This window comes from Dipodomys merriami, unplaced genomic scaffold (genome assembly GCF_024711535.1).
Source record: "Dipodomys merriami isolate MVZ:Mamm:240054 unplaced genomic scaffold, mDipMer1.0.p SCAF_156, whole genome shotgun sequence".
Classification (NCBI taxonomy): Eukaryota; Metazoa; Chordata; class Mammalia; order Rodentia; family Heteromyidae; genus Dipodomys; species Dipodomys merriami.
In genome coordinates, this window is record NW_027202893.1 from 818,999 (window position 1) to 846,919 (window position 27,921).

Here is a 27,921-nt window from a genome sequence, read left to right on the forward strand (position 1 = left end):
ACCCCGCCCCCCGCCGGCCCCGCCCCTCGCGCCGGCCCCGCCCGCGGATCGCCGCAGGCGCATGCGCGCACCTGCCGGTGGGCGGGACACGAGGGTTCGCCATTGGCCGAGAATGCCGTCGGGGGCGCGCGGTGGAGAGGCTCGGGGACGCGCTTTCTGGCGGAACCTGAATGCTGGTAGGCGGAGCCCGGAGAACCACAAACACCGAAGACAACAAATGAGCCCGTGGATGCGTGCGGCCATCATCAGCTTGGGCTCCTCCTTTGAGCACGGTAGTTGCACCCCTTACCTTCGGATCCTTGGGCTAGGTGGAAGCGACTGCCGGAGGCGGCGGGGACCCGAGTCGTCCCGACAAAATGGAGATTGGCGAGTGTCCGGATGCTTCCTCTCCATTGCCACCGTCCAGATCCTAACTTAAAAGTTCCATGGTAGCAGATATGTCAAAAAAATGTTATTTTTAAAGTACTTCGGTTAAAGTGATGGGGTTTTTGTTGTTTTGTAGTCGGGTTTTTGTTGTTGTTGTTGTTAGGTATATGTTGACACAAAGTAAATAATAGATATAAAGCGGCTTTCTGAGGAGCTTTTGACCTTCTAAGGCCGTGGGAACACACTCCCACATGGGAGATCCTGGCCTTTTGTAGGATGGAAAGCGAAGGCCTGGGAAAATGGCAATGACTTCCTTTAAAAGAGTAGCCAAGGTACTTACAGAACCCTCTTCCATCAGGTGCGGACAGATGTCATGCACCTTTCCTCCTAGAAGCTTAGTTCTGGGTAAGTCATCCACTCAGAATCACTTTTCTTTGTTATACATGATTCTAGAAAATTAAGATGAGTCGAACACCAGAATGTATGTAGTTTCAAGAATGGACAACACAGGTATGGTGCCACTGCTCATGCTTTTGGAGATCAGGAACATCAAGTTGGAGGCCAGCCCAGACCAAAAGTTCCCCGAGACCTCATCTTAATGAAAAAAACTAGGCATAGTGGTGCACAGTTGTCATCCAATGGAGTTGGGAGCATAAGTAGGATCCAATAATATACCTCTCAGAGCAAGAAAAGTGAGAGCCTACATGAAAAGTAACTAAAGCAAAAAGGAATGGGAATATGGATAGTGAGTGGTGGAGAATCTGTCTAACAAGTAAGAGGTCCTGAGTTCAATATTCAGTATCTAAAAATACAAATGACAGCTTTTTAACCCTACATATCCCTCACCAAAATCCTCATCAATCACCCTGTTGTGCCATCCCAACTACTATCTCTGGAAATACAACTTTTGGCAGATTCAATTAGAATATAGCATTCTCAAAAAAAAAAAAAGCTGAAGTCTAAATATTTTAGGAGGATTATACCTAGTTAAGTAAGAGAAAATTGTCCCTGCATTCATTATTTAACAGAATCCCAACCTAAGTACTGGAGATAAAAGAATGAAGAAAACAAAAATCCAATAGATAATAAAGTCAATGATTAAGAACATTAATAGCTAATAAACCTCTTATGGCTTAGGATAAAAGTAAAAAAGAGGGGTGGGAAGGTGGCTCAATGGTAGAATGCTTGCCTTGCATGCATGAGGCCCTGGGTTCGATTCCTCAGTACCACATAAGCAAAAAAGCCGGAGGGGGTGCTGTGGCTCAAGTGTAGAGTGCTAGCCTTGAGCTGAAGAGCTGAGGGACAGTGAACAAGCCCAGAGTTCAAGTCCTACGACTGACCAAAAAAAAAAAAAGTAGAAAAGAGTAGGAGGTTAAAGAAAGAAGGAGTCAAAAGAGGCGATTTTAAATAGTTAAGGCAACCTTACAGAAAAGGTGCTGTGGGAGCACAGACCTAGGAGATGCAAAATGAAGAACGTGATTACATGAGAAAAGACCTCCAGGCAAAGGGAGGAACCCACACACCCTGAGAGAGGAGCCTGCCTGGTGTATTCCTGGACCATTTGGGAGACCAGACTAGCTAGCACAGACTGGATAAGAAGGGGAGTTGTAGAGATGAGGCAAGGTGATACAAAGGATCAGATAATGTAGAGACTAGTGAGCTATTATAAGGAATTTGGCTTTCACTCTTGAGTGAAATGAGGAGCCCTGGGAAGGTTTTCAGCACAGAAGTGCTGTAAGCTGACTTGTATTTTAATAGGATCCTTCCAGCTGTTGTAAAACACAGACTGAAAGAGAACCTGTTAGAAATTTTTACATTAATCTAGGTAGAAAATGATGGTTTGGACAAAGGTCATATTAGTGGCTGTGGGGGAAAAAAAAAATAAATGGATTTGGGGTATATTTTAAAAGCTTGAGACCACAGAATTTCCAGACAGATTAAATATGGGATATAGGAGAAGTCCAAGATTTTTTTTTCTAAAAGGTGAAGCTTACCACTAGTTGCTAAGGACCGTGTTTTATGCTTAGATAATCCCAGCTTCTTAGGAGGCAGAGATAAGAGGACCATAAACACATTTGGAGAAAGCAAGTATTCTTTTGTTGTTAACCTGCAAGTTGATAGGATCTTCCTTGCACCAAAAAAGCAAATTCTTACCCATCACTAAACCTTCAGTTCTGAATGAAAAAATCCTATCTCATTACCACCTCAAAACTGGTCACACACAATATCAAATCATATTTACTATGAACATTTAAAACATTGGCTTAGCAATAAAACTATTCCAATGAAAGCAGAAGTAAGGAGGAAAGACCTGGAATAAAATTCTTTACTGTTTGTTTTTACAAATGTCCTGCCCAAGGGAAGGGAGGAAGGACAGGATAGCAGCTGGCAATTCCTCCTGAAACTCATTTCCAGCCAACTGAGAATTCCCAGCTGCCATGGAGCAAGGTATGTTTCTTGTTTTTTTGTGGTTTTCATCACCCACTGCATAAAGCCAAGGAAACATTGTGTATTCTTTGGTCCCATTCCCTTAGATTCAGTAGCACTCCACTCATGACCCTCCAATGAGTTAGCTGTACCTCTCAGGTTTCACTTTCTCTGCACCCCTCACCTTCACCTTATTCTTCCTAGGGCCTTTACTTGGTTCTCCTCACCCTGTAATTCTTATGTGACTCCAAGAAAGATAAATCAAATTACCTCACCCCTCCCATGGACACAGTATACTTAATCTAGCTTGAGTTCAAATGTCTCTCTTCCCCTGTCACTCTTTGCCATTTCCCTTCGATATTTCAAACGTGAATCCCTCCCCTCTCTCCATCTTACTCAATAAAATAGAGACTATAAGGCTTGCATTCCTGCCATTTCATTCCTTCAGCCCCTGACCGCTGCCCCCCTCCCCACCCACTTTTGTTGATTTGTTTTATTAACACACTCTTGCCTCTATATCCAGGAGAACAACCTCCAGGACTCCCCTTGACACCCAAATCTACAAATGTTCCAAGCTTCTTACATTATGAAGAGCTAGGAGTGTTGGTTCACACCTGTAATCTCCTTGTGATCCCAGTACTAGGGAAAATCTAAAGGTTAAGGCTAGCCCAGGCTATGTAGTAAAAAATACAGCTTTTGCATCTAACCTGGCACACATTCTCAAGTATATTTGAAAGCATTCCTGATGCAATATAAATTCATCAGAAATACTTGTCATACTGAATTATTCAGAAAATAATGCAAGACCAAAAAAAAAAGTTCATATGTGTTTCAGTTCTGGTACAATTTGTTTTCTGGGTGTTTCCCGCCCCCCTCCCTGGAATATTCTCACTTTGAGGTTGATGGAACCTGCCTGTTCTAAGCCTGTGGACGTGGAGTGTACTCACGTGAGCCAAGTTCTGTTCCAGACACTAAGGAAATAAAGACTCTTCTTTATCTGAGCTTATAGTCCTAGTTGGGAAGCTAGCTGATAAGCAAATGAATGAGATAATAATAAATGCTATGGGGGGGGGGGTAGGTAATCAAACAAACATGAGAACAGTGTCTGTTTTCGACAAGGTAGCCAGAACAGGCTTCCAGGGAGTAAAGCAAAGGTGAAGCCAGACTCTGGCCAGTGGGAACTGCAGGACAATGGTCCCGAGACAGTCTTGTCTTTGGTACCTTAAGGGAATAGTGAAAAGGGCAGTGGGCCGGGGTGGAGTGAATAGGAGGGGAGGGGTAAGAGAGATAAGAGAGATGGAGGAGGTAGCCCCGGCCTGGAGCAGGAGGGCATTTAATGTTCCAATTATTCTCACCAGGCACTCTACCTTTACACATTATGTGTGTGATACATATTTTTGTTGGCTTGTATTATTAGTTATCCAAAAGGGGATTTCATCATTATATTTCCATATTCGATAGACTGGCACTCTAGCACTTGATCCATAGCTTCACTTCTTCTGTATTATATTTTTCAATTCATTTTTTTGTTTGAATTTCTTTGTGGTACTGGGGATTACACTCAGAGTTTCGTGCTTGCTAAACAGAGTCTACTGTGCTTCTAGTCCATTTTCACAAGTTGAGGTAGGGTCTCTCTTTATGCCCAGGTGAGGCTGAGCTGCAGGCCTCCTACTTGTGCTTTCCCAAGGAAGGCACCAGCCTTTGCAACCCAGCCATTGTGTGTCCGTCCCTCATAACTCAGATAAATGTCCTGTCATTGTTTGGGAGGGAACTCAGATAAATGTCCTGTCATTGTTTGGGAGGGAATCTCAAAAACATTGATGCCTAGGCTGACTGACCTCAAACCCAGATTCCCCAGTCTCCACCACCAAGGTAGCTAAGGTTAAATCTTGATCCACTATTTGACCTGTTATTATTTTTAATTGACACCTAATAATAGTAGACATTTACAGGATAGAGTGTAGTATTTCAATCCATGTATAAAATGTGTAAAGATCAGGTCAGGGTACTTGATATACCATCGCCTCAGACACTTAGCATTTCTTGGTGTCAGAACAATGGAAATCTTCTCTGCTGGCTATTTTGAAATATATAATCAATTATTGTCAACCATAGTTATTTGACAGGTTTCTTGGCCTACAAATTTGTTCAGTTCCCTCTTATATAGCCCTCAGTAAGAAAGAAAGATGGAGCTGAAGTTTATATCCTTGCCTTAAATATATACTCCCCACTTACTCTATATGGCCATTTCTACTCCTGTTTTAAGTTCTTACCTAAATGTTGCTGTTGAAAGTCCTGTATGACATTTCTCTAAAGGAACCTGTCAGTACATCTCAGCTACGTTCCATACTACCTTGTTGTAGTTCTTACCACTCGTCATAGCAAAGTCTACATCTGTCTCTCTAATTGGACTCAATGGCAAAAACTACTTGTTCGTTTGTATATCTGCAGCCCTACCATTGGGCTTAGGGCACAGAAAGTGCTTGATAAAAGTACTTTAAATATATTTCCTATGCTCTCTTCTCCCTTGGCTACACATGCTGTGATTTGATTCCTGACTCCTGCAGTAGCTGCAAGCAGGTCTTCCTACCCTACCACTACAGTGCATTCTCTACCCAACAGGCCACATCTGGCCTCTGCCTGTTTCTGTATGGCCAAAAATGGTGGTTTCCATTTTTAAATCAGGAGGGGAATCAAAAGCAGATTGTATGGCACATAAAATTATGTGAATTTCAAATTTCAGAGTCGGTAAATAAGATTTTGTTGGAACACGGCCACATTTGCATTTGCTTTTGTCTGGGACTGCTTTCTAGCTATAACAACAAAGTTGAGCAGTTGTGACAGAGACCGTATGGCTTAAAAAACCTAAAATACTTATTTTCTGGTTGGGCAAGGTGGTGTACATGTGTAGTTTCAGCTGTTCTGCTAGCTGATGTGAGAGTATTGCTTGATCCCAAAAGTTCAGGGCCATTCTTGGCAACACAGAAAGACCTTGTCTCAAACAAACAGAAAATCTATGTTATCTAGATGTATGATCTTTTCAACACACATATAATCATGTCACTCCCGTGCATTAAACCCTTCAGTTAAAGGAGTTAGAGGTATGGGAGGGTAGGACAAAGGGTAAAAGTGTTGAAGCCTGGTGAGTGATATCTGGAGTTTTATTCTTTCCTGTCTCCTTGTGTATGCTCTAGATTCTGGAATAAAGTCTCTCTTTAAAAAAAGGGGGGGGGGTGCTGGGAAGGTGGCTCAGTGGTAGAGCGCTTGCCTTGCATGCATGAGGCCCTGGGTTTGATTCCTCAGCACCACATAAGCAGAAAAAAAAAAAGGAAATCAGAAGAAAAAAGTAATTCTTAGATTTCTGTCTGTTGTGGTAAGGATAAAAGGACTATTTCTTAAGCCGATACTGGTACTGGTGGCTCACACTTGTAATCCTAACTATTCAGGAGGCTGAGAACTGAGAATCACAATTCAATGCCAGTTCAGGCAGAAAAGTCTTTGAGACTGTAGATCCAACAAAAAGCCAGAAGTGGATGTGTGGCTCAAATGGTAGGGCACCCACTTTGAGTGAAAAGACCAAGTGAGAGCATGAGGCCCTGAGTTCAAGCTGCAGGACCAGTGTCAAAAAATAAATGCTCCATAACATGGCCTCCAAGACCTGCTTTGGTCTAGCTCTTACTACCACCCTCTGAGAGCGTCCGGGTAGGGAGGAAGCCTCTTCATATTGATGACAAAACATTCAAAATTGATAACATGGTAAGAAATTCAGTGCTTCGAAGGCTAGTCTACAAAACTGACTTCAGTTTGATTTACCTTGATTGGATTGTGAGTTGCTTTGCTTTGTTTGGTAACCAGTGGGGCAGGGATCCATGACTTCTCTTCCATTGTCAGCTCGCTCTCCAGGACCTCACCTCCCCTTACTCACCACCTCTGCTTCTCAGCTCATTCCTCCTCTGACGCAGGTCTGGCTGAAGTCACCAGTGGCCTTAACTCACTGACCCAGTAACTGTGTTTTGTCTTCGTCTTTCATGACCCTCCTGCCAGGGGCAGGAAGCTGTTACTCATTCCTCTTCCCAGCACATGATTTTCCTTTGACTTGAATGACAACATCTTGTGGTTTTCCTTCTACCTGTCTGATAACCTTTGAAGATTCTTTGTTCTTCACCAGCTTTTATGTGTTAAAGGTCTTTGACTCTCAGTCCTAGCCACTTCTTGTTTTCATAGACTGCTCTCTTCCTAAATAAGTCATTTTTTTTTCTTTTTTGAGATAAGATCTTACTATGTAGACCAGGCTTGCCTGAACTCAGGATCCTCCTGAACTGCCTTTCAACTGCTGGAATTACAGGTGTGTGCCATCACAGTTGGGTTTTACCTACCTTCTTAAACTTCATCTATACGTGTGTCCAGTTTTTAAATTTCCAACTCCAGACTGTTTCTCTGGCCTCTAGAACTGTGCTATTCATTAGGTACATTTACCTCCTTTTTTATTTGGAGAGAGGGCCTCATACAGGCCAAGCATATGCTTTCTGACTGAGCAGTACTCCCAGCCCATATGTGTCACTACTGAGTACTTAAAATGTGACAAGTGCAACTTAGGAACCAAATGTTTTATTTTAATGGCCACTAATAGCTAAAACATTAGTGTAGACATAGAATACTTACCTCATCACAGGAAGCTCTATTAAAGAGCCCTGGATATCGGTATCCAGACACTACCTACTTGACTACTTCCTCTTACAAAGACATTGTAAAAACCAACACACATAAATCCAAACACATCATCTCCCAAGAGCCATTGGTCACCAGCAGAGTTGGCTGCCATCCGTGTTCTCTCTGATCAAAAGGGTTTTCTTAGCTGGCACCAGTGGCTCATGCCTGTAATCCTAGCTACTCATGAGGCTGAGATCTAAAGATTGTGATTCAATGCCAGCCCAGGCAGGAAAGTCTTTGAGACTCATCTCTAATTACCCACTAGAAAACCAGAAGTGGCACTATGACTCAAAATGGTAGCATGCTAGCCTTGAGTGAAAAAGCTCAGGGACAGCACCCAGGCTCTGAGTTCAAGCCCCACAACAACAACAACAACAACAACAAAAAAGTTTTACTCTAAGGAATGTACATCTATTTCTTCCTAGTCTATATTGAAACACACTATGTTAAATCAGAATGAACTTTTTTTTTCTGTCCTCAGATCTCAGCCTCCTGCGTAGCTAAGATGACAGGCGTGAACCACCAGCCCCCAACTAGAATGAACTTTTTTCTAATAATTTTGAAACCATTTTTCAAGTGGATTATTTATTCCTAAATATCCTTAAAGGTCTGTGTATTGAACACGTGATCCCCAGCCTGTGGCACTGTTGAGAGGTGGCAGAAACTTCAGGGGGTGAGGTTATTGGGTTGTGCCCCTGAAAAGAATATTGGGACCCTAGCCCTTCTTCTTTCTTCTCTCTCTTCCTGGTTACCATATGGTGAGCAGCTCCTCTACAACATGCTTCCACTATGATGTGATGCCTCAACACTGGACCAAAAACAATGAGGCCAATTAACCATGGAGTGAAACCTGAAAAATAACTTTCTTTCTTTTAACTTGCTTGTGTCAGGTATTTTGTCACAATAGCTGAAAACTGACTAACACAAATACCTATGGGAAACATACTGTGTTTACAAGTAGGCAACACTCCTTTTGGAGAAAGCCAATTGTTAAAGTTCCTGATACTCCCTTTTACCTGATACCCCATGTTTCACTAATGATTTTTTTTTTTTGGTCGGTTGTGGGGCCTGAACTGTCTTCTTGGGCATTGTGCCTCAGCCCTTCAGTTCAAGGCTAGCACTCAACCACTTGAGCCACAGTGCCCCTTCTGGCTTTTTCTGCTTATGTGGTACTAAGGAATCAAACCCAGGGCCTCATGCATGAAGGCAAGCACTCAACCTCTGAGCCACCTTCCCAGCCCTAACAATTTAATTATTGAATGAATGTAATATGTTCTACTGTAAGTTTTTCTCCAAATAAAGATAAAACAATTAGAAAAGAAAGAACTAATGAGATTGTTTTCTATCTGGCTATTCAAACCCTATTTAGGTAGAGTCCAGAACTCAATTCTATGAACTGTTATTTGTAACACTTAAGTTAGTTATTAATGGATAGTTGAGAATACTACCTCCTACCCCCTATTATTGTAGAATGTATATTGGTTGAGGACGAATAGCATTTCGAAGTCTATGATAAACTCAGACTTTGTTGCTTTTGTTAAAGATCAGAGAGAGGGTTCTAAAGTAACCCACATGAACCAAAAAGGCAAGTAGAAGACTATATATCCAAAAGAGGGAGCGAGTAGCATCTCTATGGAGTAAATTTGCACTTCTAACTTGCGAGTTCCCAAGCTGTAACCACTGAAGCATTTGTTTTCTTATTTGTAGTCTGGAAGAGTTTATAAACTGATTTGGAAAAAATATAACTCTGTTCTCATACATACTTACATTTGAATAGAATAGAAAAGACATTTTTTAAAAACTGAAACACATTTTGTTAAAATAATTATGGGTGTATATTACAAAGAATTAGCTATACAAGTTCTCCTGGTACCAGGGCTTGAACTCAGTCCTCATACTCTCCCCACTGGCACTCTACCACTTAAGCCACACCTCCATTCCAACATTTTGCTTGTGAATTGGAAATGGAGTATCACAGCCTTTTCTGCTCAGGCTGTCTTTGAATTATGATCCTCCAGATCTCCCCCAGAGTAGCTAGGGCTCCACACATGAGCCACCAGCACCCAGCTTAAAGGCACTAAAAAAAAAAAAAAAAAAGAATCCATGGGTAGAGAATCAGTAGCTTGTAATCCTAGTTACTCAGCAAACTAAAATCTGAGGATCACAGTTCAAAGTCAGCCAGAGGAGAAAAGTCCATGAAACTCTTACCTCCAATTAACCAGCAAAAAGCTGGCAGAAGATGGAGGAGTGGCTCAAATGGAAAAGTTCTAGTCGAGCAAAAAAGGCAAGTGGTAGTGCAAGGCTTTGAGTTCAAGCCCTAGCACTGGCACCATAAATAAATGAAGGAAGGAAGGAAGGAAGAAGGAAGGAAGTCTTGCAAGCAAAAAGATTTCCTCTAAGAAAAGAGATGCACAAACAAGGCCTATTATCCCACGGGTGCTATCAAATCTAGCTTCACCTAATTCCACGTATCTTAACCTCCACCCATCTTATCTGAGACTGCAATCCTCTGACGGGCTGATGGAATGCAGCTGTGATACTTCAGATTAGAAAGTATCACAAAAATTCTTACAGCTTCTCACAAGTATCAGCAGAGATCTATTCAGTCTGAAGGGCCCACACTTTGCTCCAAGGGAAGCATGGCCAGTAGGCAGGAGCCATCTACAGGAGGCAGTGCAGAGTGGCTAGTCAGGCTGTGATTCAACTGGTGTATGGATGAGAGGGGGTGTAAATTCAAACCAGAATCCTTACTGAGATAGTAATCAGAAAGTAAGTGGCAGATGACCAAATTGTGGGCTGAACAAGCTCAAGTTGCCAGACAAGTTATCATAAACAAGAGAGAGCAAAAAACCCCAGTGAAATATAACACCACAGATGAAGCCAAGGGAGAGGTGTTCTGACACCTAGCTGTGTTAAATGAACTCACTGTAACTCAAGTCATCTGGGATGCAACTGCAGGGTCTTGCCCCAAAGAAATTGTATTTTGTCTTAAAGGGCTAGACCTCTCCCTCAATCCAACGGCAGAGTATTTTACTCTGGCTCATTGGAGATTAGTCATGTTCACAAAGGGGATTGTGGAATGTTGACTTCTCTCTACTTTCTGGTTACCATAAAATGACCTTTGGTTCACCACCACACTGTCACCATTTTGTCCTGCCTGCCACAGGCCCAAATCAACAGATCAAGCAACTATGGATGGAAAATCCAAAAGTGGGAGCAAAATAAACCTCCTTGCTTTTTAAGTTCATTATCTCTAGTTATTTGTTATACTAATGGAAAGCCAAGAATACAATTTCTATGTTTTCATGAGTTATCTCTAGGTAGTAAGTCAAGGTACACACCCACCCTGAAATCTGTAGCAGTAGCTCTCCCCAAAAATTCTGATAAATTCCCTGCTAATGTCTTTCACTATATGATTAGGAAAAATCTATGACTATTAATAACACTGCCTTTTATTGTTCCATGCCAGCCCCTAAAGTTATACAACATGCAATACCTTATTAAATCACCACACCAAACCTACAAAGTAGATACTATTAATAGTATCAATTTAAAGATAAATTTTGACTTAGATAAGTAACTTGTGCAAGGTCACATATTACTGAGACATAGTGACCGGTAACCTTAATTCAAAAACCTCAGTCTTTATCTTTTAAGTCAAAGTTATACACAATGTAAAGTATACATGTTTTGGTTTGGTTTGTTTTTTTGTTTTTTGGGGTTTTTTTGCTAGTCCTGAGGCTTGAACTCAGGGCCTAGATGCTGTAACTGAGCTTCTTTTGCTCAAGGGTAGCACTTTACCACTTGAGCCATAGTCTCACTTCTGGCTCTTTCTGTTTCTGTGGAATCGAACCCAGGGCTTCATGCATAGTAGGCAAGCACTCTATTAATAAGCCACATTCCCAGTCCTAAAGTGTGTATGTTAAGGGCATAATTTCTGAGTTGTGGAGAATATGTAACCCTTGCAAACCAAATCAGCCTGTTACCTTTCTACTCCTTCATACATACTAATCTTCTTTCTGACACTCGAGACTAGTTTTGCTTATTCTAGAATGTCATATAAGTAAAATTAAGCAGTATGTACTCTTGTGTTTGATTTATTTTGTGCTTTAGTCCAATGAAAGTTTATTTTTTGTAAATATTTCATTGTTACAAATTGACTCAATTACTTTGTTCGTTTGGTGCTAGTCCTGAAGCTTGAACTCAGAGCCTGGAAGCTGTTCCTGAGCTTCTTTTGCTCAAGGCTGGCACTCTATTACTTGAGCCACAGCTCTACTTCTGGCTTTTTTTCAGGGGGAGAGGATAGCTTTTAGTGGAAATTAGAGTCTCACAGTCTTCCCAGGCTGGCTTTGAACTGTGATCCTTAGATCTCAGCCTTCTGAGTAACTAGGATACAGGAGTGAACCACCAGTGTCCAGCTCAATAATTCAAATGTTACAACCTTGCAAATTATAAAACAATAAAAGTCTCTTATCCCCTGGGGCCATCTTGCAAACCTATTTTGGTGTTTTATTGTTATATTCTTAGATGTCATAATTCGACATACTTTTACTCTGAACAGATAAATGAGTTAAAAGTTAAGCATCTCTTGCCTTAAAGAGACATTTCAAATTTCAAACTCGTTTTACATGCAGTTTTAAAAAGTAACATTAATGAGATGAGTCCTCACTTGTACAAAGCAGAAGTTATATCTGTTTACTTCTCACATTATCTGTTTTTAAAATTTCACCCATCCTTAGCTTTATTGAGGTATAACTGACAAAACTATATGTGTCTGTGTATTCAAAGAGAGAAGGATGATGCTTTGATGTAAATATGCATAGTGAAATGATTATTATGATCTACATGGGAAGTGTAAATTGGAGGATTGTGGTCCAGGTCCCCAGGTATACTTATAAGACCTTATCCAAAACATGGTAAGAACAAAAAGGACTGAAGGCATGCCTCAAATGGTAGAGAAGCTGCCTAGAAAGTGCAAAGTCCTAAGTTCAACCCCCAGTATAAATTAAAGAAAGAAAAAGAAAGAAATCCAAATTTGATAGTGGTGACAGTCTTAAATGTAATAGTATTCATAGTAGGTGTAAATGGTAAAACAGCATTTAAAAGATAGACTGAGCTGGGTGCGAGTGGCACACACCTGTCCCCCTAGCTACTCAGGAGGCTGAGATCTGAGGATTATGGCTCAAAGCCAGCTTGGGCAGACAAATCTGTGAAATGGTGTAGTGGTTCAAGTGGTAGAGTGCTAGCCTTGAACACAAAAGAGGCTCAGGAACAGCACGCAGTCCTGAGTTCAAGCCCCAGAAATGGAAAATAAATAAAATAAAAAATATAAAAGACAGACTCAGTTGGGCATGGTGGGGAGGAAGGGGAAAGACTCAGGTTAGATTTTTAAAATCCAATTAAATGTTCTTCATTAAACAGACACTTTATCACCTATTAAAAATTTAAAATAAAATTTGAGAGAAGAGAATTATTTCACACTAAACTCACTAAGAAATGCCAAGGAAAGGGCTGGGAAGGTGGCTCAGTGGTAGAGTGCTTGTCTTGCATGCATGAGGCCCTGGGTTCGATTCCTCAGCACCACATAAGCAGAAAAAAGCCGGAAGTGGTGCTATGACTCAAGTGGTAGAGTACTAGCCTTCAACTGAAGAGCTGAGGGACAGCACCCAGGCCCAGAGTTCAGGCCTGGCCCCACAACTGACCAAAAAGAAAAAAGAAAAAAAAAAAGAAATGCCAAGGAAAAATGCCTGTAAAAATTATATTGACACATCTCTAGTACCAGCTGAAGCAGAAAGATAACTTGATCCCAGGACATTGAGATTAGCTTAGCTAACATAGCAAGAGCCTCTTCAGAGAGAGATAGAGATATAGATAGAGAGAGAGAGAGAGAGACAGACAGACAGACAGACAAACAGACAGATAATTGATAGTAGATAGATGATTGATAAATGATCAATAGATGTTGTGTGTATATGTATAATATGTTTTTCAAAGGCTTCTTTATGACCACTTGTTTTATTACTCTGTACATTTAAGTTTTAGGTTTTACCTTTTATGTGTTTTTTTATTTAAATAGGGTGCAGTCATAATACAGGGACTTGAAGGAGCCAAAACTAAGAAAGACAAATAAAAAGTAAGCAAACCAACGACCTCTTACTGTGTGGAGAGAGAAAAGCGGATGGCCACAGTTCCCACGCACGCACGCACAATGAGCTCATTATAGTGAGTGCTGCCTGGTGCAGAGGAAGAAGCCTGCGCCCATCAAAGGGGTCAGAACAAGCTTTCTGGAAAAGGTGGAACAGTAGACAGAATTCTAAAAGGGACCTTCAAGTGAATTTGCTTAAAATGCTTTATATACATGAATGAAAATATCACAATGAAGTTTTGTGGGGGTTTTTTGTTTTTTATAATGACTACACATGTGAAAACATCCTCTCACCCTTGCGTATTGTTTCCTCCTTTGGTATTGAAGGAACCTGGGAAAATGAAGAGGTCATAACCAGGTGCTATTGACTCATACCTGCAATCCTAGCTACTTAGGAGGCTGAGGTTTGAAGGTTGCAGCTTAAAGCCAGCCTCAGCAGGAAAGTCTGTGAGACTCTTATCTCCAATTGTCTTCCACTGAAAAGCAGGCACTGGAGTTGTGGCTTTGAGCTAGAGCTTTGAGAAAACAACAACAACAACAACAACAACAAAAAACGCTTTGACAGTGCCAAGACCTGAGTTCAAGCCCTAGTACAAGGCTTGAACACACAAAAATACACATGCTCACATAATACACATCATTCGCATTGTGTTGTTGCCTCATATTTAAGTGAGTCCAATTTCATCACAGCTGGTGATAGAAGTGGAAGAAACTCGCAGTATGAGATGGACCTGACTGGAAGGGGCTCTCCATTGCTGAGATGGAAGGGGCCTCTAAAAGGCCTTAGCGCAGCCTCTAGCCAACAGGCCTCTTCCTAAGACCACTCAGACCTGAATTTGGCTAAAACTATGAATGAGCCTAGAGATTTGTCCACAGAGTCTCCAGATGCCATCCATTCCTGCAGACACCTTGACTTCTGCCTGGTTGACCCTACACAGAGAACTCAGTTGAGCCTGCTCGGACCTATGATTTTCATAACTTCTAGGTAATATGTGGCTATTGGTTAGAACCAGTCTATTAGTTCATTTGTGTTGCTATAACCAAATACTTGAAACTGAGTAATTTATAACAAGTTTGTTGGCATTTGTTGACTCACAATTCTGGAAACTGGGAAATGGTAAGTCAAAATACTGGCAAGTTCTGTACTCAATGAGGTTATACTCTTGTTCCAAGATAACACCTTGAATACTGCATCCTCCATAGAGGGGTAGGCTGGATGCTCACATGGCTGACAACAGAAAGGGGAAAACACTCTCCCAAGAGAACTTTTAAACTCTTCAGACATAAATTCACTTGTGGAAGCAGAGGTCTCATGGTCTGTGTGTGTGTGTGTGTGTGTGTGTGTGTGTGTGTGTGTGTGTGTGTGTGTGTGTGTGTGTGTGTGTCTGTCTGTCTGTCTGTCTGTCTGTCTGTCTGTCTGTCTGTCTGTCTGTCTGTCTGTCTGTCTATACTGAGGCTTAAACTTAGGGGCTGGGACAGAGTCCCTGAGTTTCTTTGCTCAAGGCTGGCACTCTATCAGTTGAGTCACAGCATCACTTCTAGACTTGGGGGGCTAATTGGAGATAAGAGTCTCAAAGGATTGTCAACCTTGACTGGTTTTGAACTGGGATCCTCAGATCTCAGCCTCCTCAGTAGCGAGGACTACAGGCATGAGCCATCAGCATCTGGCTACGTCTCTGCCTTTTAAAACCCCACCTTACCATACCATTACACTGGCAGTTTAATTTCAATGTGAGTTTTGGAGGTACCATACATTTGTTTGTTTATTCATTTACTATTAGCTTACATCAGTTGTATGTAATATAACTAATAGCATTAAGGGGGAGATGGTTACATTTATACATATGTACAATACATTTCCATCTCACTGCCTCTGCCATTCTCCCTTTCCCCTTCCCCATTTCTCCATCTCTCCTTTCTCAAAACAAGTTCAACCGTTTTCATTCTATTTTCATAGACTATAGTATGCAAACAAGTATGCAAGTAGAGCAAGCAACCTATTTTAACCATATGCATCCTCTTTCATCCTTTTTGAGCCCAAACCTTTCCCACTAGTACCCACTTCCCAACAGAGCCTAGGTCTCTTCCTTGTCTTCCAACTTCCTATTGATCAACAGCTTTCATTGAGATTCTTTATGCTGTTTCCTATATATCTGCAATCGATTGCAAAAGTCTTCATCCTCTTTCTTTCCCCTTAGTTAGACTTATGTACCTTACATTTAAAACATAACAGCAGCTGTGTATTGATTTGCTGTGTAGCAACAGAAAGCTAATACAAGGGACATTTAAACTATCCCTTGAGAGATGGATAGGACTTCAAAATATAGAGAAGAGAAAGAAGCTCTTCAGGCAGAGGGAAAGCATGACTGGAAGTAGAATTGGGAGTATTCAGAGAGAGCAGTCCATAATACTGGCTAACTGCTCTCAGTTTTCCTGTAAAGTTTCCCAGTTTCAAATACGCTCACAAAGACCTGGAGCGCCAGCTCAAGGAGTCTGGCTTTTCTCCAGAGTATTATGAAGAGATATTGAAGACTTTCAAGCAGAGGGATACATGATAACAGCTATTTATTAGGAAGATTAACCTGACATTAGATGCAAAGTAGTTGGAGCCAGAGATACAGAGACAGGAAGACTAATTAAGGAGCAATCACAGTTATCCAGTTACGAGGCACTGGGGACCCAGTGCCTCCTCACATTCTCCCAGCCTACCTGAGACTTCAAGAGGCACACAGTGAGCTTTCTGCTGACTGCCCCAGGCTTTCTCTAAGAATTAGACAGCTCACAATTCGTCTATTTGGCATAGACAAATAAAGCCCATAAATAAAGGGTTCCCCTCAACCAATGAGAAGCAAAAGTATTTATCTTCCATCCTTCAAGTGGACTATTCTAGAAGGTGTTCCTACCCTTTCTGCAAAGTCCCAATGGAATCTCGGCTCCATGGCCCAAGGTAATTTGTACCTCCAATAATGTGTCCTGTTATGAGCCTTTTCTCCTTCCTTATCTCATTTGCTCTTCTCACTTCTACTCCTTGCATCCCCATCATTGAATCAGGCTCTGCTTTGGGGATCATCTGCACTGCTCCATCGGGGCAAGAGGGCCCACCTGGGGCCCGCTGGTAATATGAGTGTGAAACCGACCTAAACACTGAACGATGGACCCAGCAGGAATGGGATACGTAAGAGCCCAAGCTTTCAAGCCAAGTGTCATTCACAGAACAAAGCAAGTATGGGGGAAGTGTATAATTTTTATATACCAACATTATAACATGTTTTAGTTTACTAATAGGTATACAGCTAATCGTGTGTACATTATGTATGCATGTGCTATCATGTATGGTCAATGTGTATGATTAAATCCATGCACTGTAATTGTTCATTCACATTCTATAGCCTAATAGCTCCTTGTGATTTGTCATAAAATACTATTTCTCTAACCAAAGTCATTTCTGCAGTGAGCACAGAAAAAAAAAAGTCCGAGATAGTAACTCACAGCTCTTAAAATACCATGATTCCATGGACCCAGTGCAGGCTCTGTGCCACATCATCTCTCAGGCCTTTGCCCACAGCCACATGTCCATTGAGACTGTGCCACTCATGTGCCCAGACCCAATCTACAAGGACCAATAAAGAGCTGCATTTCTAGGGAGATGAATGCGAGACTTCATATACCTACCTCCAAACAAGCAAATGCAACAAGAAGAAAACTCATGAAAACCATGTGACCTCAAAAATCTGGAAATAAAAACAATCTTGGAGCCTAAGTTCTAACAGCTAGAACTAAAGGTGAGACTTTAAGGCTTATCAAATATCTTTTCTTCTGGCTGATTCGAAAACTAAAATGACATTATTTGGAATTGCATACAATGAGGGATCTATTTCTGACTGCTTGACACTTACTGAGCATATCCACAAATTCCAGTTTATTAAATTCCCACAACTCAATGTAGTAGTTGTTATATTTTTTTCTATTCTACAAAGAAAAGATCTTGAAGTTGAAAAAAGTAAAGTAATCTGAGTCAGGTAATTAGAGGAGCTGTAATTTAAAAAAAAAAAGTCTTAATTCCAAATCCCACCCTCTTTTTACTATGTAATCTTGGCCTACTTGGGGGCTTAGTAGCCACGGAATGATGATCACATTTCCCTTTGGGTTAACAGTCCTAATATCTTATCTCATCCTTGTGATTACATGGACTTTTTCATGATTATTTTCTAGAACACCAAAGCCAAATGGTTTGCTTAAATCATTGTGGATCAATACCAAGTGAACCCTAAAAGAAGTGCTCACAATACCTCCTGATCTCCACCCATGTATTATGTTTCTGAAGGTGACTCCTTCTATCTGGTCATCATCCCTCTATCAACCTGCCAACAACTCTGAAGTATTCATTCACTCTGAGCTCTTAGCTGTATCTGCTTCCATCCACTGGGATTTCCACAAAGACCTTTTGCCTTAGTATCCTAATGTTACAGGCTTATTCTGGTGCTTATGAGGGACTGAAAGGGGATTTCCACTGTGTGATTCTAAAAGTTTTCTCATGAAATTCTCACACACACACACACACCCCATGCACACGCACACAAACACACACACACACACACACACACACATACACACACACACACCATGGTGCAATTCTGGAAATTATCTCACCAGTTAGGAGTTAATGATTCACATAAAAAGCAATGGTCAAAGGAAACAGCTCTTTGTAGCAAAGCTTACCTGCTCCTTCTGTGGAAGAGAAATGGAAATCAACATGGGAGAACATGCTGTGTTGTCTGAGAGCATAGACTAAAATTTGCCCCTGGTGTGTCTTTATTACTGTAGCTGAGGAGACTAATCAAGGCTGCTGTGAAATGGAGTCATGCTGATTTCTGTTTTTTTTTTTTTTTCACTTACAGCTGGTGCTCTACCACTGTAGCCATATCTCCACTTCCAGCTTTTTACTGGTTAGCTAGAGATAAACCTCTCATGGGCTTTCCTTGACCTTTCTTTCACTCACATCTCAGCTTCCTGAGTAGCTGGGATTATAAGCATGAACCACCATCGCCTGGCATGATTTCTTGATCTAAATACCAGACTAGTCAACTTGAAAGAAATTCAAAGCTGAAATCTCCCAAACTCAGCCCAGACAGTAATCCACCTCTCAGACTCTGGAAAATTTGACACTGTGTCATCTACCAGGCCAACAGAACGATCCCTTGGTGTGGTATTAATCAGTGATACTAAAGCTATCTAAGGGAACAAGGTGACAGAGGAACTGCTCTAAGGGAAAATACAGACAGGGAGGCAAAAACAGCCTTCTTCACCAACATTCTCCCCCCCCCCCCTTGCCCAAATCCCTGCATCTGAAATCACTGAACAAACAACCGTCACTGAAGAAGCATCTGCTGATGAGAAGAGAATTTTTCAGGCATTAAAGGAATACAGCTGGCATATACTCATGGTCAGAATGGTCTTCTTGTTCAGGTTTCACATGTAGGAAGGAGTCCTTTGTTTTTAGTACCGGTCCTGGGGCTTGAGTTCAGAGCCTGGGTGCTGTCTCAGAGCTTTTATGCTCATAGCTAGCATTCTGACACTTGTGCTACAGTTCCACTGCCAGCTTTCTTGGTGGTTAATTGGACATAAGAGTCTTACAGACTTTCCTGCCAGGGTTGGCTTTGAGCTATGATCCTCAGCTTCCTGAGTAGCTAGGATTACAGATGTGAATCACAGGTGCCCAACTGGGCCTTCTGGTTAATAGCAGTCACATAAAAGTCCTTGCCATACAAATGGTAATAGCACTCTCTCTCTCTCTCTCTCTCTGAAAACAAACAAGGAATGGAAAGAAAGACCTGGTGTGAGTTGTCCTGGATTCTAATGGATGCATCCATCTAATGTCAGCTTGGCAGGCCTGACTCTATTACCAAAAGAACGTAGAAAATCCAAGTGCGAAACCTATATATTCAAGGACTGAGCTGAGCTTAAAGCTCTAGGCCCCGTGAGGTGCCAGTGGAGTCCTGTACATACCCACTGTGTTCCCAGCAGTGATGACCCCTTCAAAAAGAGGAAAAACAACAAAACAAAACAAAACCTCTATATACCAGGACACTTAGAACTCACACATGTGTTAAATGATACCTTTTGTCAAGGCCTTACTCAGAATTTTTTTTTTTTTTTTTTTTTTTTGTCAATCATGGGGCCTGAACTCTGGGCCTAGGCGCTGTCCCTGAGCTCTTCAGCTCAAGGAGAGCGCTCTACCACTTGAGCCACAGCGCCACTTCCAGCTTTTTCTGCTCATGTGGTGCTGAGGAATCAAATCCAGGGCCTCATGTATGGGAGGCAAGCACTCTACCACTGAGCCACCTTCCCAGCCCCATCAGAAATAGTTTTTAAGTGTACCCACAAAAGTGTTTTCCCTTCCTCCTATAATGAGCCTAGTACATTGTACATATAAGTAAATACCTATTTTTCCAGTCTTCAGCCTGCTTTATCCCTGCTTTTCTCATCTCTTTGTATGTGGACCCAAACTTGGGTCCTCAAGGTAACAATCACGGTCTTTGCCACAATTCATCTATGCAGACATTAGGAAAAGTTGCCAAGAAAGATGCGGGCTACTAAGACTCAAGGCTGTAAGCACCTGATGTGTACAGCCAGGACCTGTTCCATCCTCAGCTCACCTTTTGGAGTCATGTATCTCTTAGCTCCTGGGCCTGTTTTTGCTTCCTCTATGACTGCTACCTGCCCATCTCAGCAACTCATGCTGCCTTCTGATTCAACCAGAATAGGGCTCAATCCATATCTAGCTTGAGTCCTCCGCCTGCCCAGGAAATCTCCCACCCATTCCTCCTCCTCACAGTGACACTCGGGACATGTAAAACCCAGACTCTGTCTTTCCTAAGAGAGTGATGATAATAAGCACTGTCTACACTGAATATTTTTGGCTTCAAGTACCTAAAGTAGCAAAAACACACGAGACATGGCTTAGTATTGCATAACTGTTAGAATTACCTTGGCACAGATCAGACATGTATTTAAAGGAATCTTATTGCCTTTAGGAAAGAAAAAAACTGACCTTACCTCTAATCCTAGCCATTCAGACACTGAGATCTGGGAATGCATGGTTCAAAGCCAGGCTGAGCGGTAAAGTTTATAATATTGTTCTCTACAATTAATCAGCAGAAAACAGAAGTGGAGGTATTGTGCCAGTGGTAAAGCATGGCCTTTAGCAAAAAGGCTGAACAAGAATGTGAGGCCCTGAGTTCAAGTCCTGGCACCAAAAAAGCAGAAGCAGAAAAAGCAGAGAAGAGAAGAAGCAGAGGAGGAGAAGGGAGGAGAGAAGAGGGGAGGGGAGGGGAAAGGAGAATTACCTGACCTGACTGATCAAGGTCCTGCATGATCATCCACATGGGATGTCTCCTGGTTCCCATTGCTAAACTGGAGCTACTACGCTCTGATCTCTACCCAGATCCCAGGTAGCACCTTCTTATATCTTTGTTCACATGCTCCCTTCTCTTGGATTAGCCAGGCACAAGTGTGCATGTGAAGCTAGTCCCTGTAAGACACCTACTATGCACCAAAAGGCAACAGAAGCTTGAGCAGCCAGTAACAGCCCCCAACAAGAGTCATACCTAGGATCATTTTCTCAGAGGCCCTTTCTTTTTTCTTTTCTTTTCTTACTATGTAGCCAAGCTAGTCTTGAATGCATGCATGATCATCCTGTCTTGGCCTTCTGTGTACTGGGATTGCAGGAGTGAGCCACCATACCTGGCTCTTGAGTACTCTTTAATAGCACACACCCAACTCTCTCCCAGCTCCTACCAGTAAGTATCTCCTTGTTTTCTCTCTTCTGGAGTTTTAATTCCTAAAGAGTTTTCTAGTCATGGCTTGAACTCCATTTTTTATTATTCTCTTCTGTTCTGCCCATCTGTCTTCAGTTTGGGGCACTGTTAGCTCTCATTAGCCGGGGGGGGGGGGGGGGGGGGGGGGGGGGGACCATGGCTGAAATTCCACCCATTAGCCCTTCCCACTCCTCCAGGCCCTGCTAGGATGCTACCTCCCCCACAAATTCTTTCCACATTCTTTAAGCTAGAGGAAGCTCCCCCTTATCTGGACCCCTAACACACTTGAATTATTCCTCTCCTACCATTTCTTTATAACTTTTTATGCACTTGTCTTAACGCTTTTTATTATGAGAGTTCAAGTTTGGTAAAACCTTTTTTTTTGGGGGGGGTGTCAGTTGTGGGGCTTCAACTCAGGGCCCAGGTGCTGTCCCTTTTGCTCAAGGCCAAGTGCTCTACCACTTTGAGCCACAAAACACCACTTCTGGTTTTCTGGTGGTTAATTGAAGATAATGAGTCTAATGAGTAAGTGGGCAGAGCCCTTTCAGAAGCTGCCTTCTAGAACCTTAGAACTCGAAAGCTGATCTTCAAGATCAAGTTTAGTATGAGGAGAACAAGGAAGTACAGATACCTAGGCCAGTTTCCCACCAATTTCAGCATTTCTCTGTGGCCTGGAGACCAACACTGGCTTCTTAAAGACCATGTAAGGGTGACAAGAAGATGGAATTAATAAACTCCTTAACTCCCCACATCTGGGGACCTAAGAGTCTCACAGACTTTCCTGACCAGGCTGGCTTTGAACATAGATCCTTAGATCTCAGCCTCCTGAGTAGCTAGGATTACAGGCATGAGCCAATAGAGCCTGGCTTCAAGTTTGGTAAAATTTAAATTAATTTTTGTTTCCTTCCCATCCTAGAAGCACAGAGCATTGGCTACAAGAAATCCTAAATAGTTTGCTGAATTGATGGATGCATAAATGATGCATTCACTTTGAAACTAATTTCCAAGGTCTTGATGTAAAAATTTCACAAGTCAGAACAGGCTATCTCAATGTTTTAGGAGATAAGTCCATGAACAGTTATGGAAATCCATAATCACCAAAAAAAAAAAAAAAAAAAGAGGCCAGCAGATTGGTGTGTTGTAAGCTTTCTTTTTCTTTATTTCTTTTTTTTTTTTTTTTTTGTCGGTCATGGCCTGAACTCTGGGCCTAGGCACTGTCCCTTAGCTCTTCAGCTCAAGGCTAGCACTCTACTACTTGAGCCACAGTGCCACTTCCGGCTTTTTTCTGCTTATGTGGTACTGAGGAATCGAACCCATGGCCTCATGCATGCAAGGCAAGCACTCTACCACTGAGCTACCTTCCCAGCCCCTGTGAGCTTTTTTGTAAGCAAGAAAGGTAAACTAGAAGCTTCTTGTTAGCAGATACATTCTACATACCAAGTGAAATGTAATGTTCACATAATGAGCTATATTTTATACTCACTTGAATGAAGAGTCCTATATCCTAAAAATGCTGTCTAATGAGTAAGTGGGCAGAGCCCTTTCAGAAGCTGCCTTCTAGAACCTTAGAACTCGAAAGCTAATCTTCAAGATCAAGTTTAGTATGAGGAGAACAAGGAAGTACAGATACCTAGGCCAGTTTCCCACCAACTCCAGCATTTCTCTGTGGCCTGGAGACCAACACTGGCTTCTTAAAGACCATGTAAGGGTAACAAGAAGATGGAATTAATAAACTCCTTAACTACCCACATCTGGGGACCTAACCATTGCTTGATAGCATGGCTTCCTGTTATAGGGAATAATCATTTAGTTGACAATGCTAATCTTGTTGTTGTTGTAACTGGCTGGTTAGGATTGCATGTGAGGTGTCCGTCAAACCTATGAAAACGTTGTAATTTTGGTAGTGAGGAAGGAAAGAAGTTCAATTCTAAGCCTAAGCTTAACTTCCTAACAGCTGGACATGAATGAGTAGAAGCAAAGTATAATATTAAAGGGAGACTACTCTAGTGGCCAAAAACCAATTTAACCACTCATGAACAAATGAGCAAGAACCTTACGTTTTGTTTTTGTGTTGGTCCTGGGGCTTGAACTTGAGGCTTGAAATCAGGGCTTGAGCCCTGAGTTTTGTTCAAGGCTAGCACTTTACCACTTGAGCCACAGCTCCACTACTGGCCTTTTTTTTGGTGGTTAATTGGAGCTGAACATCTCACAGACTTTCCTGACAGGCTGGCTTTAACCAAAATCTTCAGATCTCAACCTTCTTAGTAGTTAGGATTACAAGCATGTGCCACTGGCACCCAGCTAAAGTAATCTTTTAAATTTCCTGTATAGCATTTAGTCTTGAGCAACGTAGTTTTCACTGCACCTATTTTCATGAAGCAGAAGAAAAATCTATGTCTGTTGATATAATGACCTTGGAAACCCTTTTGCAATTTCTTTCAAATCTGAGCACATGCATACCCAATGACTAAGGTACATATGCAATAGAAATGCAAATGTGTATTCACAAGAGACTTCTACGAGAATATTCATAGAAGTACTATTTATAGTCAAAAACTGGAAAGAACCCAGAATCCCAGCAATGGTAGATTGGGAGAGAAACATCATGTAGCTTGCGAGAATGAGCAAAGCCTACTATTGCCACATGCCACAACACAGTGTTGCACAGAAGCCAGGAAACAGCAGTATACCCAGCATGATTTCATTCATATAAAGTTCAAAGGGGGCAAAGCTAATCCAAGCTGATGGAAGGGCAAATCTGGGAAGTAACAGAGAAGCAGTAATAAGCAAGACCTCACAACCAGCAATGCTCTCGTCTTGATCCACATGGAGATAAACTTTTTTTCCTTCATTTCAATAAATATTTTATATGATGAGAAGCACAAGAAAATAACTTTATTTATATGATTTTGGGCATGTATGTTGTACTTTAATGAAAGTTTTATTATAAAGATACCCTTACACTTGGACCAAAGTAATGACAGGATGAGCTACATGGCCATCACCACAATTACATTTCTAAAAGGAGCCACATAAGTAATTGAAAATATGAAGTGCTTGATCCTAAATCCTTTTATCTGACAATAATTGTACATCAGAACAAGCCATGTATAAGATCAGGTCTGGCTGATCTAGGAAGCTCCTAGAGGAGGAGAATGGAAGCTAATATTTGGAGCATCTGAATTCATTAGAATTCGTTGGTTTGTTTGTTTGTTTGGCTAAAATGACATTCATTAAAAGCAGAAATCCAAATTACAGACAAATACTTGCTAAAATTATATACAATCTATGCAGACACATTATGAAAGGTAGAAAATGAATTTGAAAGAATTAAAACAGAATGAAGTGTTCATTAGGTTTTGTGTGAATGGTTGGTTCATTTCCCAGAGGAGAGTCTGTCCATCTGGTAGGCATTCCAGCACAACAAGGAGGACCAGATGGGCACTGAAATAGGTCAGTCCTGTCAGGGGAACAAATACTCAGGATAGGACTGATTATCAATGCTCAAGGCTGGGTGCTTAGCTTAGGTCGGGCTGGGCTTGCTTTGCGTGCACCACAATGAATTAAAGGCCCTCTGGTGGTGAGTGAGAATATTACAACTCAGATGATTCCTAGCAATAAAAAACAGCAGAAATTAAAACTAACAGGCTCTAGACTGAGCATCATTTATTGGTCAGCTTCACAGGCATACTTACATGTCCTCTTCTTCTCCATCTTTGCCATGTTCCTTGGTCATGTTTTATCTCTTTTGGTCTGCATGTCTCTATCATCTGTCTTTGGAAAGGCTATGTACAGAATACATGACTAATGGACACCAGTGATCAGGATTTGACACTTAAATTGGCAAAACTACCCCTTTGCTACAGCACATTATCTAATTATCCTCTAGAAATAGGACAATATGTTGTATTATTAATACTACAGGTCTGTCTGATTTACAAAAAGACATTATATTTCACTATCATTTTATAGGTGGCGTAGTATGACAGAACACTATTCTTGACACAATCATCTTTAGTAATTAAATAGCCACATTTAATTTCAAGTCTTTCTGTTGTTGTTGTTGTTGAATTATCATTAGCAACCCCCAAGAGAGAAACCTATCTGACTGCAAGAACAGCTTCCCAGGTGACAAGTCCCAGTGGGAAAGGATCAGGCACTAAAAATGTGAAGAATTTCTCTTTGGGAAGGAACTTTTGAGTGTGGTGTCTCATTCTCTGTGCATCTCTCCCTTGTGCTCCGCTTTCTTGGGCCTCATTCCTTTTGTTTTTTTTAAACACCTACTTCTGTAAATCTTTAGTTCCTGATTACACAGTAAATCATTCACCATCTCTTTGTCATGAAAACAGACAAATTAAAGCAGGAGCTGGGTACACTTCATTCTCTTTCTTTCTCATCCATTTGGACCACTTTGGGTATGCAAAGGCTAGAAGTATGAAGCAGCATACAGGAACCACTTGTTAGTAAAGATGTTAGTAAAGTTGTTGGTAAAGATGCAGGATGTGAAGTTGGAAAAGGTGATCAGGGAGGTCAGGCCCCTCCGATCTTCTGGTCTACTTCTGGCTTTGAGAAGTCCCTGGATTCTGTGAACCCTAATACTTGCCTACTCAAAGGTAAGGTATGTATTAGCTTTCCCATATGCTTCTCCCAAACTAGCCTGTCAGGGCCTATTCGGGAAATGTTGCAAATCATCTTCCTTTAAATACATCTCATCACAGCAATGAAAATGCTTATATTTCCTAAAAGTAGTTAAAAATTAGAAGATATACAAAATATCTTCAGATAATGTATAGCATTGGTCTAAGAAATCCTTCCGTTTAACTGGGTTCTAGCATTTTGGGTTTTTTTTTTTTTTTTCCTTTCTTGTCCTTTCTTCCAGTCTTGCAGCTTGAATTCAGGGTCTGGGTTGTGTCCCAGAGCTTTTTTCCTCAAAGTTATTGCTCTACCACTTTGAGCCACAGCTCCACTTCTGGTTTTTTGGTGGTTAATTGGAAATGAGTCTTTTGAGCTGGGCTCCAGTGGCTCATATCTGTAATCCTGGTTACTTAAAATGGCTGGGTGTTGGTGGCTTATGTTTATTATCCTACTTAGGAGGCTGAGATCTGAAGATCATGGCTCAAGGCAGCCCAGGCAGGAAAGTCCATGGGACTCTTACCTGTAATTAACCACCAGAAAACCAGAGTGGCTGAAAGTGGTAGAGTGCTAGCCTTAAGTGAAAAGTCTCAAGGACATTAGTCAGGCCCTGAGTTCAAGCCTAATGACCGACTTAAAAAAAAAAAGTCTCATGGACTTCCCTGTTTGGGAAGATCCTCAGATCTCAGCCTCCTAAGTAGGATAATAATCATAAGCCACCAACACCCAGCCATTTTGATTAGCTTTGTTCTCCCAGTTCTTACTCTGCTTTTAAAACAATGTTTAAAACATCAGATAATAGTTAACATCACCCATAGTGGTGACAAACTGATTGTTAGTATGAGTTTCCCCTGGAGGTAATGTACCAGAAAGTGGAATATAATTTCTGGGCTATTCTCACTAAAATATGTGTGATACAAGCTGGACATTGGTGGTGCATACCTGTAATCTCAAGACACTACGTGAAAAATAACTAAGGCAAAGAACTGAGGGCATGGCCCAAGTGGTAGAACATTCATTTAGCAAACATGAGGTCCTGAGTTGAAACACCAGTACTCCACCTGCCCCCTAAAAACGTTCAATATGAAACAAACCCACACTAAGAAACACTCTACAAGACTACACTTGAGCTCTTCCGCCTGCTCCCTCTCTCCCCCAGCTCTGCGATCACTCCGAGCTCCCGCTGAAGCCAGCGCCGCTATCATGATCATCTACCCGGACCTCATCAGCCACGATGAGCTGTTCTCCGACATCCACAAGATCCCGGAGATCGCGGGCGGGCTGTGCCTGGAGGTGGAGGGCAAGATGGTCAGTAGGACAGAGGCTAACATTGATGACTCGCTCATGGGTGGAAATGCCTCCGCCGAAGGCCCCGAGGGCGAAGGTACCAAAAGCACAGTAGTCACTGGTGTGGACTTCGTCATGAACCATCACTTGCCGGAGACCAGTTTCACAAAGGAAGCCTACAAAAAGCACATCAAAGATTACATGAAATCACTTAAAGGCAAACTTGAAGAACAGAAACCTGGAAGAGTAAAGCCTTTTATGACAGGAGCTTCGGAGCAAATCAAGCACATTCTTGCTGATTTCAATAACTACCAGTTTTTTATTGGTGAAAACATGAATCCAGATGGCATGGTTGCTCTCCTGGACTACCATGAGGATGGTGTGACCCCATTTATGATTTTCTTTAAGGATGGTTTAGAAATGGAAAAACGTTAACAAATTGGGCAATTATTTTGGATCTATCACCTGTTACCATAACTGGCTGCTGCTTGTCATCCACACAACACCAGCATTTAAGACAAACGGGACTGGTGTCAT

General features: G+C 41.7%; 1 protein-coding gene across 3 annotated transcripts; it reads left to right on the top strand.

Annotated features, from left to right (window-relative positions):
* Positions 1 to 27,921, top strand: LOC138827447 (translationally-controlled tumor protein-like). 3 transcript variants are annotated; one of them, XR_011372099.1, is made up of 4 exons: positions 1 to 272; positions 725 to 771; positions 2,726 to 2,814; positions 13,580 to 15,069. XR_011372099.1 is itself a non-coding variant. In XM_070022951.1 (2 exons), exons 1-2 carry the CDS (start codon positions 2,805 to 2,807, stop codon positions 27,817 to 27,819), a joined length of 573 nt encoding a protein of 190 aa, XP_069879052.1. In that variant the 5' UTR covers positions 2,790 to 2,804; the 3' UTR covers positions 27,820 to 27,921. The 3 variants fall into 3 exon arrangements, 1 of the variants encoding a protein (XP_069879052.1); XR_011372100.1 differs by lacking the exon at positions 13,580 to 15,069 and adding an exon at positions 7,066 to 7,826; XM_070022951.1 differs by lacking the exons at positions 1 to 272; positions 725 to 771; positions 13,580 to 15,069 and adding an exon at positions 27,257 to 27,921 and having other exon boundaries at positions 2,790 to 2,814.